This window comes from Magallana gigas, chromosome 9 (genome assembly GCF_963853765.1).
Source record: "Magallana gigas chromosome 9, xbMagGiga1.1, whole genome shotgun sequence".
NCBI classification, from domain to species: Eukaryota; Metazoa; Mollusca; class Bivalvia; order Ostreida; family Ostreidae; genus Magallana; species Magallana gigas.
In genome coordinates, this window is record NC_088861.1 from 787,927 (window position 1) to 801,742 (window position 13,816).

Sequence of the window (13,816 nt, forward strand, 5' to 3'; positions counted from 1 at the left end):
TACATATAGAGTGGAAGAAAATCATGAATGATAGAAATGGATCACTGAAGAATGACAGCAGAGGGAGAAAAGGGGGACTTTTTTTTACACTTTGATTGAATGGACCACTCATTTGGGAACATCTTTAATAAACTATTAACTTAAAATGCTACATGTATACCTTTAGAACCTATTTTCCTCTTGTTAAAAAAAACAACAACAAGCGATTTGATTTGCAAATTTATGTAATTTAAATAAAACTATAAAATTAAATACACTTTGAAATTTGAATTGCAAACATTTATCATGTACAAATGCGTGAACAACAATTCATATAGATATCATTCAAAATATAAATATTGAATGAACAAATGTTCATATGTTTCAGTTTAATGCGATGATTCAACATCATTATCATATTTAAAGCGGCTTTTAAAGAATTTCAAATTTTCAGTCACTTTTCGCATCATTTGTCTTTTTCTCTTGTAGTTCCACTAATTTGTCCAATGTTTCTCTGAAGCAGAAACATAAAAGTTGTTATCGCAAATGTTTATTTTTATCAATTGTTGCGGGCAACTGTTGTTTGGAACAACATTTTGTTGGTAATTTTTCATCACGCCCAAAGCAATTTAGTAGAGACATGATTTATTTTAAATGAACACTTTTTGATTTTTAATCAAAAACACTAAAATTGATGGGGGCTGATTTTGATACTCAAAATTTATTATAAATGACCAATAAGAACATTGTTGAAAAAGATCACGAATAAGTTGTTTAATAGGGTTTTTACAACATAATTAGAATTAGTTTTAAAAATTAAAACGTATTAATATGATGTTGAAATAGTTTCATAATTTAAAAAAAAATCTCGCTTTTTTCTGTGTTAGATATTAACAGTATTTTGTTCAGTATTATTCCAACGTGCGAATATGACCAATGGACAAACCTTACATATTTATCAGAATCATAATTAATTAAAAACTAATCATTTGTTGAATTTATAAGCAATTAATGGTTCTTACTGTATTTTGGAAAGAGTGGACTCCTGACGGGCCAGTCTGTTCCGGACGGTAAGCAAGTTCATCTTATGAGAATCAAGACTCTCCCATATATCTTGAATACACTTGTTCATTTCGTTTAATGGCGGACATTCCCATTTTTCTAGAACGTCCCTGACATCATATATATTTTCACTTTCTTTGTAATGAGTGATTCTGTGTCCCTGAAACAATATAACTAATAAATCAATTCATCTATAGGAAAAAAAACCCAAACACATTAATCGATGCAAGACTTTTTTAACTTTGTCCATGAAAAAACAGCTTCCTAAACAGCAAAAGAGTAATAGCTCTTTAATCTAAACTTTGATATCAGTCACATCTGCAATTTTCTCACTGTTCTGCTACATCAATTTTGTAAAAGTTATACTTGGATCAAAAGTGTATTATGGCCCCTGAGTCTGATCACCTTTCCGATATAAAGACTGTTGAGTTCCACCCTGGATACTATCCAAGCTCGGTTAACCTCTAACCCTCGTTGCGCATCTTGCTGCACATTTTGATAGGTGTCGCTGAGTTGAGCAATCAATATGTTTAATAACAGAACGCATATTGTGAACAGAAAGGCCACCATGATAATCAAACTCATCGTTCTGCAAAAATAAAAAAAAAATAACATACTTTGGTAAATTCATTCTCTTAAATGGCCTGAAGTATGAACATTCTTAGGAAAAAAACTTGATTTGAATCTTATTATAGTTTCTCAGTAGCCACTTCCGTACTCCAAGTGAAAAATGTAATCGAATGTAAAAATACAATATAACGAATTTTGCCATCAACTTTACAAAACGAAATACATGTTTAAATTGCAACCTACTGAAGCTCAGTATATTCTATAATTCTTTCTGCCTCTATCAGAATCCTCACTCCAACAAAAAGAATTGACCAAAACGAACTGTAAAAAGAAAGTAAAATGCATCTTGGTTGGTCAACTCAAAGAGAACAACAAACAATGTCTTGAATAAAATTACTAAAACGTTTCAATGTTATTCATAACGTTTTAATTGTTATCTTATTAAGTGCGCTTTAGGCAATTCATTTAAGATTTTGTTTTGAAGTATTGTTGGTAAGGGATGGAGAAGAAACAAGAGGCCCATGGGCCACATCGCTCACCTGAACAGCAGTTCCTTGTAACATTACATTTCGTAGCATATGCTTTTTCTATTTTAAACATTGAACCCCTTTCTGGGGACCCAGTAATGGTCCGAGGTTTATGGTTGGCTTGAACAACATAAATAGTAACATAGGAATGAAAATGTGTAGCACTGCGGTGGGACCGCACGTACACAACCTGAAAAACTGAACGTAGAAGAGTTCCACTTCAAGAGGAATAACTCTCAGACTGTACAGAACATTAAGAAAGATAACTCTTGGTTCCACTACATTAGAGTTTACACAATTTGAGGATCCTTGCATAGTAATCTCACAAACTGTAGCATTATAGTTCTCGAGAAGAACTTTTTAAAAACATTTTCAATATATCTTTCTATGTTAAACTTTGAACCCCTTTTGGGGCCACAGTATTAGTCCAGTGCTAAAGTTTTAATTATTTGGAATCTACATTATTTAAGGATGCTTGCATAGTTATCTCACAAGCTGAAGCATTATAGTTCCCTAGAAAAAGATTTTTCAACATTTTCCCTCTATATTTCTATGCTAAACTTTGAACACCTCTTGGGGCCCCAGTATTAGATTGAGGTCACGGCTTTTATAATTTCGAATCTACACTATTTGAGGGTGCTTACGTAGTTATCTGACAAATTGATGCATTGTAGTTCTCGAAAAGAAGATTTTTAAACATTTTCCATATATACCGGTACTTCTACATTTAACTTTAAACCCATCTTGGGTCCCTAGTATTAGTCCAGGGGTCACTATTTTAAAACTGTCGAACCTTCATTATCCAAGGTTGTATGCATGATAGTAATCTCACAAATTGAAGCATTGTAGTTCTCGAGAAGAAGATTTTTTAACATGTTACCTTTATATTTCTATAATAAACTTTGACCCCATCTTGGGGCCCCATTATTGGTCCGGGGGTCACGATTTTACGAATTAGGAATCTACATAAGCGAAGGATGCATGCATAGATATTCCACTAACTAAAACATTGTAGTTCTTGAGAAGAAAATTTTTAAACTTTTCCTTTGTTTTTTAAAATGTTTAAATTTTGAACCCCTCTTGGTGCCCATCAATTGTCCGGGAGTTACAATTTTTTGAATCTACATTATTTAAGGATGTACATGTATGCATAGTAATATCCCAAACAGTTGCACGATGGTTCTTGAGAAGATTTTAAAACATTTTCCTATATATGTTAAAATCTAAACCCCTCCTGGGGCCCCACTTTTGTTCGGGGGTCACGATTATTACAATCTTCACTATATATACAACCTTTTGTGTATGTATTGGCATTTTTGGTGAAGTGGTTCTTGAGAAGAAAATTTTTAAACATTTTTTATATGTAGTTCTATGTTAAATTTTGATCCCCGCCTGGGGCCCCAGTTTTGGTCCGAGGGTCACGATTTTTACAATTTAGAATCTTCACTTTGTATACAAGCTTTTGTGTAAATATTGGCATTCCTGGTGCAGTGGTTCTTGAGAAGAAGATTTTTTAAACATTTTCCTTTGTATTTCTATGTTAAACTTTGAACCCCGCCTGGGGCCCCAGTTTTGGTCCGAGGGTCACGATTTTTACAATTTAGAATCTTCACTATGTATACAAGCTTTTGTGTAAATATTGGCATTTCTGGTGCAGTGGTTCTTGAGAAGAAGATTTTTTAAACATTTTCCTATGTATTTCTATATATGTTAAACTTTGAACCCCGCCTGGGGCCCCAGTTTTGGTCCGAGGGTCACGATTTTTACAATTTAGAATCTTCACTATATATACAAGCTTTTGTGTAAATATTGGCATTTCTGGTGCAGTGATTCTTGAGAAGAAGATTTTTTAAACATTTTCCTATGTATTTCTATGTTAAACTTTGAACCCCGCCTGGGGCCCCAGTTTTGGTCCGAGGGTCACGATTTTTACAATTTAGAATCTTCACTATATATACAAGCTTTTGTGTAAATATTGGCATTTCTGGTGCAGTGGTTCTTGAGAAGAAGATTTTTAAAGACATGCACCCTATACTCACTGTTTCGCAATTATCTCCCTTTTGAAAAGGGCTGTGCCCTTTATTTTAACAATTTATAATCCCCTTTCCATAAGGATGCTTTGTACCAAATTTGGTTAAATTTGGCCCAGTGGTTTTTGAGAAGAAGTTGAAAATGTGAAAAGTTTACAGACGGACAGACAGACGGACGGACGGACGGACGGACGACGGACAACGGGTGATCAGAAAAGCTCACTTGAACCTTCGGTTCAGGTGAGCTAAAAAGTACCTGCTTTCGGAGAACTGTTCTAAAGACCCTTCTCCCCGTAGAGACAGTAGAAGACAACCACTGAAGGCCAGGAGAATGAACACAAAGAAAGTCGTAAACTGTACAATGTCATGTATGAGGATCCGCCATAGAATCTGGGCATACGCTCCTGTTTGTCTAAAATGTATTTATTTAGAGAGTATAATAAGCATTTTTCGTTTTGTTCATTGAAATGCAACCATCATCAAAATTAGTATACTTATGGTTATAACATTGATAAATACTATATAACCAGTAAAACTTTAGAAAACATTTGTATATATTATATCCGTAAATGTATTTAGCATAATTTTAAAAGGGATTTTTTTAGATAATATTTACGATTTAGTAGAAACTATTTTAAACCTCTTTAGAAGATAAATACCTACGTATTTATCAAAAAAATTCATTATTTTAGTATTGCCTTTTAGAATCGTATTAACCTGAACACCGCAGCGTATTTGAATACCCGAATCGTCCACAATAAGAATGCTGCTGAGAACACGAACCACTGCTCATTCCTGTGAGTGAACCGTAATGGCGGCAGTAGAAGTATCAGGATAGAAGAAGACAGGTCTATCCAGTTAAAGGCATCCTGCCAGTACTCCAATCGATGTCTAGAAAAATGTGGGAATAAATTTTACAAATGTCTTTGAATATGTATTGATACTCTCTTTTACGCTGTATAATTCTTTTCATAATATGTATGTAACAGTCAGCGATAGGCATGGACATCCATTTACATTGTATAAGCATTCCATTAAAAATAAAACGTAAATAAAGTATTTTACTTTTTACCAAGTGGTACAAAAATGTGGTTAGTGTTGTTCTTGTTTATACGTACTTACGTAGTTGGTTTAATTCAGAGACTAGTGTGAGGGCAGCCATTCCAAGGGACCAAACCTCGCAAACTGCGCGCGCAATTTGTAAAGCAGAAACACCATACACCGTAGGATCCGGGACTGTGCTTGCCACAATGGCGGAGAAGGTCAATGTGATGAGAGTTATCATGTAAAACAAAGAGTTGAGTCTGAAATATATTTCACAGGGATTAAATCTAAGTAATGATGCTCAATAAAGATGTGCAAGATTTTTCGGCAACTGACTCCAAATGCTAAAACTACATGTGTTCTCAAATTAAAAAGACGAATTCTAAACTGTAACGATACGTAAAGAAAGATTTTTAAAATATAGCAAATAATGTGATGCTCTTACAGGAATCTGAATCTTGCATACTCTTTCCATTTCCTTCTTATAAGTAATCGCACAACATCATGATACACTACGGCCTACAATAAAAAATAAAATAAGATTGTACACATCTGACAGATTAAAGCAAAGCGCTTCTAGTCATCTAATAAAATCCGTTCTATACTACCAATAAATAGTCATCTAGGTATTTCAAGGTTTATTGATTGTTATCCTCAAAGCTTTATGTTCTAATACCCTTAATATGTTTTCTGAATACATCAAAATTCGCAAATGAACTTGCTTTATTGCCACTTTTTGCTATAATTTGAAGCCCGGATTTGGATCGAGAATTAAACATGGAGTCGGTCGGGACTCGACCATTGTCGTCTGCGTCTAACACGTTGTAATACACGCATACGTCTCCACTGGGGCTCACAGGATCTATCATACAATCCAGCACGGCTATAATCGTTTTCTGGAACAAGTAAATCAAGCCAAAAAAAATGCAATTGTGATTTAAAAAATGCATCGCAGTACATCTTAAGAATATCGCAAAAATAACGCTGATTTCACATATTTATGCATCATAAAAAATAGAACTATGTCAACTATCAATGAGTCAGATTAAAGGTTGAAGGAAATAAGGATAAGTTCTTAAATTTTTGTTTTTGTCACAATCGTAATAAATAACTCACGCGCTAATTGCATTTCACATAAACTTACAGGCATGTTTTTCTCTAGCAAATTGTGAAAGCTGAATTCGGCAGGCGCATTTCCATCGCTGCTATATATCCTGCGCACGCTAAAAAAATTAATAACACAATTAATTTATTAAAGGGTCAAATCTGTTTCTTACAAGAGTCATTGCTTTAAAAATAGAGTTGTATGTATCAACATTGAACGTATACGACATCGGAAAATTTGAAATTTACTTACAATTGGTTCGTCATACATGTAATTAGCATTGCAGCAATATCGTCATTTCCGGCCTCATACGCAAGTGTGTAAGGCATGACTCCCTTTTTGTCGCGTGCGTCAGGCCATGCCTCGTGTTCCAAGAGTTTTGAGCAAACGCCTTTATAATTTTTCTTCACGGCGTAGTGTAATGGAGTCCATAGATCCTTGTTACTGGCGGATGGGTTTGCACCTCGATGAAGCAAACAGTTGATCAACATTTGTACCTAAAATAAATTGCATCATACTAGAGTGTATATATTTTTTTTTTGTTATCGGCTTGGGCCGATCACAGTTGTGTCCATATGAGGCATCCGGCAAACTTCACTATTTGCGCACACATTACACTTTGCACTACTTTGTTAACTATACAGTGACAGCTTTATGTTAATCTTTAATTAATACTGTTATAAATAAGGAACAATATTTTGATGTATTTGACTTGAGATTTAACCATTCACACAGTTACACAATGATTTAAACCATATTTTTGTTTTTCTTTGCATGCGTAATAATTTCGCTCGGAAGTACACTTTGTATTAAACTTTAAGTTAATTCGTCCCTTGTTGTTTCAGAAAGCAACGAACAACGCGATATATCCTATTTAATGCAAGTCGTGCTTTTAACAAATTTTTATCTAAAAACATTTTATGTTGACAATTTATAACACATGCCGATTATTCCTTTAAAAGGTATGCTTGTTTTACAAACATACTGTAACTTACTAGGTTAAATAGTTATTAATACTCGCCTTGTAACACATGAAAAGCAACCAGCCATATATCTTTATATTTCTTAACAGAGTTTATAGATCGACAAAGCTACATATGTAGATCAAAGTGAATTTGAAAAAAAAAAAATCATTGTCAGTTTGAAAATTATTTCATTGTCAAACCCATGTCATATTTTTGATTTACTATGTAGGAGGTAATAAAAATATTTACACATACATGCAAGTATACCAGTATTAGTTTAATTGTGTTGCTCTAAAATAAATTTCCCACTCCTCTAATCTTAATCTCTATCCTTGATAATAATGAATTTTCCTTTTGTGATCAATATCTCTCACTTGATTGTTTTAATATTTTTTGTTTTGTTTTTCATTTTTGTTTTTTTTTTGGCGGGGAATGTGTTAAACCAACCATTTGGAAAATTAGTTAGACGAACACTCATCAAATACCTTGTTTTCGTTGGGTATTTCGGAAACGATGAATAAAAGAGCACGGTCCTTACTTCCTTCTTTATTGATGATTCTGTCTAAGAATACTTCCGTTTCCGCTTCCTGTTTTCCCACGAAGTACATTTGAGTTTTCTCCGCTACCTAAAGTAAATTAATCAAATGAATGCCTCAAAACATTGTCTCAGGTCATACTGTATACAGCGTTATTTTCGTCCCATTATTTTTTCGACATGTACACTTGAAAACAGTATTTCCCTGTCTTGAAATCGCCCCCGACACAGTAAGAGTCTCGAGATCGCCCAGTCTTAAATTTTGCTCGCTAATAATGAGAGCAAAAAAGTTGAAAAGAAAATATTTCCCTGTGTTCAGTAAGATATATAATATTACTTAAATAGTGCCTGTTTGGGGGATAACAGTTGAAATCGACACCCCGAGAAAACTATTGTCAACCGACGCGAAGCGGAGGTTGACAATGGTTTTCGAGGGGTGTCAATTTCAACTGTTATCCTCCCAAACAAGCACTATTTATTTTATTATACTGAATGTCTTAATTTTAAAGATTTTTTTACTGCTTTTATATAGAAATGACGTGAATTTCACGGCGAACCGTACGCGCATAATTTACGCGCATGTAACAATTAGTTGTGTTACCCGTTGCCAAGTGTGTTGCTAACGCTGAGGGTAATAGTGCGTCTAAACCAATCAGATTTCAGTATTTAACATGAAAGTGTAATAATACCATTTATAAATACAGTAATTGGGGAATTTTTGATGTATAAATTCAATACAGATGACTAACATACTAATCAAATTGTACTGACTTTTTAGATTTTACAATTCTAAGTAATTGGATCATCAAGTACATTTGTTAAATTCTTAACAAATAGAATAAAAAGTTAAAACTCAAGTGGGTATAGATATTTTGCAATACACATGCGATTATAGTTATTCATGAAGTTTATTTAGAAAGAAAGTGTATGTTCCCAAAAAAGAGGTGTCCCATAGGACTTTATAAAGGCTTGTAATTATAATTATAGTATAGATCCAAATTAATAATGGTTCGTATAATTTCTTTATAAATGATAAACAATCTATGTACCTCTTTCTGAAATGAATCGTCACTAGCTGCATCGACGAAGTCCGAGTTCAGGGACTGGATAGAGCTTGATCTGCGCATGTGCGAAATCTCGTGTACCGTTAGGTTCTCGTCGCTATGAACATCTACAAAATTGAGAGATGTTTTACTTGAAATGTTGTCTCAATATAGGTACATGCCTTGTGTGTCTCAATGAACTGCAGAATTGTTATGCATATACTAATTCTAAAACGTTACTTACCTGGGTGTTTCCGAGGGATTTCCTTGAGTGGCACATGATGAAAACGAGGACGGTTTCCGTCGCTGTATGCTCTTCTGTGTCTTCTGGGTTCATTGCTCATGGTTCTAAAATATGAAATTCACATTAATTGTACGTAAATTTACAGGCATTAAATGACAATGTTTTCTCACAAGAATTTGATGGTAGCTAAATCGTTGATACACACAGTTACACATATTTTGCTACGCCTCTAAAAAGGGAATTCCACATTTTTTTTTTACCTTTCCATGAAAATCAGTGGTCTGCTTCTCAGCATTTCTATCTGATGTTGAATACATATGAACCACACCTTTGTTTAGATATGCGTTCAAATACTTATTCTTCATTACGATCATAAGAGCATTAAGCTAAAGGAAAATATCGATTTTCTTTCCCACCTTTTTTCATCTCCCTCTTGTCTGTTCATAAACTGATCACGTGATTTGTCAAAATGATAGCAATAACAGGTTTCAGTATCATTGTGCCTAAGTAATAATTAGTATATGGATTTTACCATGCTCAATTAATTTTATTTTGTGATTAATGCATGAATGTTCAGTCTATATACATCTTTACTTTGAGGGTTAACCAATGATACAGTTCAACTACCAGTACATCATTTATTTGATAACAGGAAAAATATATCATACCCCTTATCTTTCCTTCCAAAAATACTTTATTCAGCAACTTGAAGTAAACGTATAAGAACGGAAAAAGAAAGAAGCCATTTTGTTAATTAAGTACAGTGATATTGAAAAAAGGAGCTGGCCAACCAATAATTTCTCCAATGACACATGTGTCTTAAAGAACTTGGAAGTGTTTCAACATAAACACTTTTTTAAAATCAAATTCTACAGAAGAAATCGTGTAGTCAAATAAATCACTGCATTGTAAAAAAGGTGTAGAGCCTTTTTCTCGCGCGCTGATGTTCTAAAAGATCATAATGTTTTCTTTAAAACATAACTAACGTTAACGTTTTCTTTTTTACATGTACATCATGTTTGTTTATAAGCACATGCAATTGAAGTAAGTTGATTTTTTTTCAAAGTGCGTTGATGTCGACGATTTCAACACTGTTTGATTTTTATTTCAAATCGCGTTTAACTTGTCCCAAAATTAACAAACTTTGAAAAAAAATTTCAAAGTTCGTAATTTTGAAATTGTAACAATGCTTATATTTATTGTTATATATTTACAGGCACATCTCAAACAGACAGAGAAAAATTCCGTAAATAGATAAATAAAATTTCCATTGTCATATTGATTTCATATCAGTTACAACTTATTATTAAAGTCAGGTAGGCAGCGTAGCTGGAAATAATTAAAAGTAAGGCGTGACTCCTAACAGTGACATAACCAATTTAGCGAAAGCAAAAAGTAGTATCTACTTCAAGGAAATTCATATGAACAAATACTCATATATACATGTATGTGTATACTAGTGTTTGTCAATGTCATCACGGGGCCTCAAGTCTTACTCTAATTGTTTGTTTTTGTCGGGTGATGATGGTGGTTAATGGGATAAAGAAAAGTTTTCTGAATGAAATCAACAAAAGCAAGTAGCATTTACGAAACTTAGGGAAATGGCGTAAATGACGTGTGTATGGGGTGGGGGGTGGGGGTTAGGGGGGAATAGAACGCGACCATGTGTGTGACAAGTTGTTAACGGCTGTAATAAAGTTGTGAACGGAGGGTTAATATGGAACCTCCTTACTGTCTTCTGCTTATCTACGGCTTTGGTGAAAAAAAGAAATGTACATTTTTTTGTACGTGTTATAAACTTCAAATGGTTTTACACAGCTAGTAGCAAGTACTTCCTTCTTACGCGACGACGTTTGAGAAAAACTAATTGCCATTCACTTACATTACTATCAAACACTTAAGGTATATGGTGAAACAATGCCTTGCTCTTGAATAATATATATATTTTTCCTTTTTTTACTTTGCTGTCGTAAACAGTATGTACATGTATATGTATACTAAAACTCCCTGCGACCCAATAACACATGTATACACGAGAAAAATGTATCGTCACTTTGTTTATAAAGATCGGTAATGAATAATTTCATGCATCGCTGAAATAACACCTGACAGTTAAACTCGCAAAGTAATGTAAACAATGACATTTAATCAAAACACATACCTACGATTCAAAACAACGACAATGTTTTAATGAACTCTTTCCCTAGGAAAATGCATGCTTATTATACACTTAATTATCATATTTTTATACGAATACTGTAACATTTTCATAAAAGCATAAGTATATACTTACGTGTGTGCAGTCTGTAACCGGTGCACTGTCTGCAATATTACATACGATCTGCTCAGATTGTGTAAAAAAGGGAGAACTACAGCGCCGATCTGTCACCTCTTGTTAATTTTTAAGAGGCCATGAGGGGGGTCACTGGAGCTTTGCGGGGTGAGCACAAGGGCGCAGACAGAGCGAAAGTAGGCTTCCATTGCATTAATTGATTGTGATATCCGAACACAGGGGCATCGTATCCGCTCTACACTCCATGACATAACGTTATATATATATATATATATATATATATATATATATATATATATATATATATATATATATATATATATATATATATATATATATATATATATATGTGTGTGTGTCATAGAGTGTAGAGCGGAAACGATGCCCCTGTGATCCGAATGTACGATTAATTAAAATATTTTATCATTTTTTTTGTGAATGCTGAAGTTTTATTTTGTTCTTCTGTCTCTGACGTGTTTTGACTAATGAGTGAGTCATGGTTAAAAAAAATTCAGCTTAACTGCATATGGAGACATGGTACTTGTACGTACCAACCGTCTTACAAATCAAAAGCATCACAGATATATGTATATCATAATGATGCCTTGGACGTCTGAAATCTCAAATCTTGAATAAATTAATTTCATGCCCTTTTTTTTCTTCATATATATATACACTACGTATGATTTCATGAAAGTTAAGATTTCATAGCTATTCATTATATGTCAATATATTTTTTTTTCAGGAAGACCGCCATTTATTTGAACAAACTTCGGTCAAAACTTTTAAATAGAACCGGTAACACCCCCCCCCCCTCAATATATATATATATATATATATATATACATATATATATATATATATATATATATATATATATATATATATATATATATATATATATATATATATATATATATATATATATATATATATATATATATATATATATATATATAAATATCGAAACATAGTGAGTCTACCTGTTTCTGTCATTCAAGATATGAGTAACTATTTTACATGAAAATTTTCCAATGTAAAAATCACAGCTCACGTTGCATTAACTGTTTATATTATACATAACTAGTACTTATATATACAGCGATGATGCTTTCAGTACACGTAACTTATATTGAGCCGGAAAGAGAGGAAGATCATCTGAAAGTTCTTATTTAAGGTTTTTTTTCTTTATTGTAAAGATAAAATACCAAGAGAGCGGGAAAATGTGCACTTAAATATGCGTGTCTTTCATATAAATAGAAATTGAGTATTTTTGATAGGAAAACGTCGATCTTTCCATACACTATGAATTTATGATAATACACACCTGGATTTGTCTTATTACTGTTAAGATATAAAACCTGAATAGTACATCATGATTTGATGGGTTGTAAAGGAAATATTTTATAGACAAATAAAACTCATGAATTGTTAATACTTAGATTCTATTCCGAGGTGAACTTTTAATCCTAAGCCATTAAATTTGCCCACACCAACATAATTTAACAAGTCTGAGTGACAATTGAATTGATAGATTTAATAGGTTCTTAAAGTGCGATCACTTAATTATCTGAATCAACCGATATCAACTACTCTAAATATTGACCCTATGTACGAATAAAGTGGAAATGATCACGTACTTCAATAGCTACATGTATCATAGAGTGATACAACATCAAACGTTAATACCTTCAGGAATGTAAAATCTTTCCCACAGTATTCGCTCGTTACTCTCTTCTACAACACTGAAATGATTTTGTTAGCTCACCTGAGCTAGAGCTTAAGTGAACTATTCTAATATCTTTTTGTCCTGCGTCATTCCCTCCGGTTACATGTACATGACCGTCAAATAACTCTTTACATTATTGACTTCTTCTCCTGAACCAACATGCCAATTTTAATTAATTTTGGCACAAAGCATAAAGAGGATTCTAGTTTCAAATCACGCCCTTTGACCAGAAAGGTTGAAACTTGTAGGAAGACTTCTCTGGTAGTGTAGATTCAGAGTTAATATCATGACCCTCTTGGTAGAGTAGGGCCACAATGTAAGGTTAAAATTTTATACTGAAAATTATAGAAAAAAATAAATTAAAATATTCTTGTCAAAAAACCATTTGGCATGAACGGCTGAAACTTATCTGGAAAAATCCTTTAGAAGTGTAGATTCACATTTTTTTTTTAGTTTAAGGAGGTTGGATAGCCAACATATTAACAATCAGATCTTTCTAAAATTTTTAGATATAATTTGTTAAGTTATAAACTATCATTTAGAAAGAACCATCTATACATTTCATCTTTTAAAGGTATTTTTCTATATTTTCATACAGAGCTCTTCTTCTGAAGGAGTCCAATATTGTCTAAAAATGGCCACGACCGTCGAGCTTTCTTAACATAGAAATAGATATATAAATTCGTTTAC

The 13,816-nt window shown here is 33.1% G+C and overlaps 1 protein-coding gene across 2 annotated transcripts; it reads right to left on the minus strand.

The window, feature by feature from the left end:
* Window positions 1-204: 204 nt before the first annotated feature.
* Window positions 205-11,640, minus strand: LOC105336392 (transient receptor potential cation channel subfamily V member 3). 2 transcript variants are annotated; one of them, XM_034477301.2, is made up of 15 exons: window positions 11,398-11,640; window positions 9,105-9,208; window positions 8,867-8,988; window positions 7,768-7,908; window positions 6,570-6,814; window positions 6,357-6,435; window positions 5,935-6,108; window positions 5,658-5,731; window positions 5,287-5,472; window positions 4,886-5,059; window positions 4,425-4,580; window positions 1,855-1,932; window positions 1,447-1,630; window positions 1,002-1,201; window positions 205-493 (listed from the first exon to the last, which is right to left on the minus strand). In XM_034477301.2, exons 2-15 carry the CDS (start codon window positions 9,202-9,204, stop codon window positions 430-432), a joined length of 1,977 nt encoding a protein of 658 aa, XP_034333192.2. In that variant the 5' UTR covers window positions 9,205-9,208; window positions 11,398-11,640; the 3' UTR covers window positions 205-429. The 2 variants fall into 2 exon arrangements, with proteins under 2 accessions (XP_034333192.2, XP_034333191.2); XM_034477300.2 differs by lacking the exon at window positions 11,398-11,640 and adding an exon at window positions 9,365-9,488.
* Between the last annotated feature and the right edge of the window lie 2,176 nt (window positions 11,641-13,816).

Excerpts from the sequence above, each read along its gene's own strand:
- LOC105336392 (XM_034477300.2), bottom strand. The coding sequence starts at position 9,399 with ATGCTGAGAAGCAGACCACTGATTTTCATGGAAAG. Across the intron at positions 6,815-7,767 it reads AAATACCCAACGAAAACAAG|GTACAAATGTTGATCAACTG; the intron begins GTATTTGATGAG and ends AATTTATTTTAG. Across the intron at positions 4,581-4,885 it reads AAATACGCTGCGGTGTTCAG|ACAAACAGGAGCGTATGCCC; the intron begins GTTAATACGATT and ends AATACATTTTAG.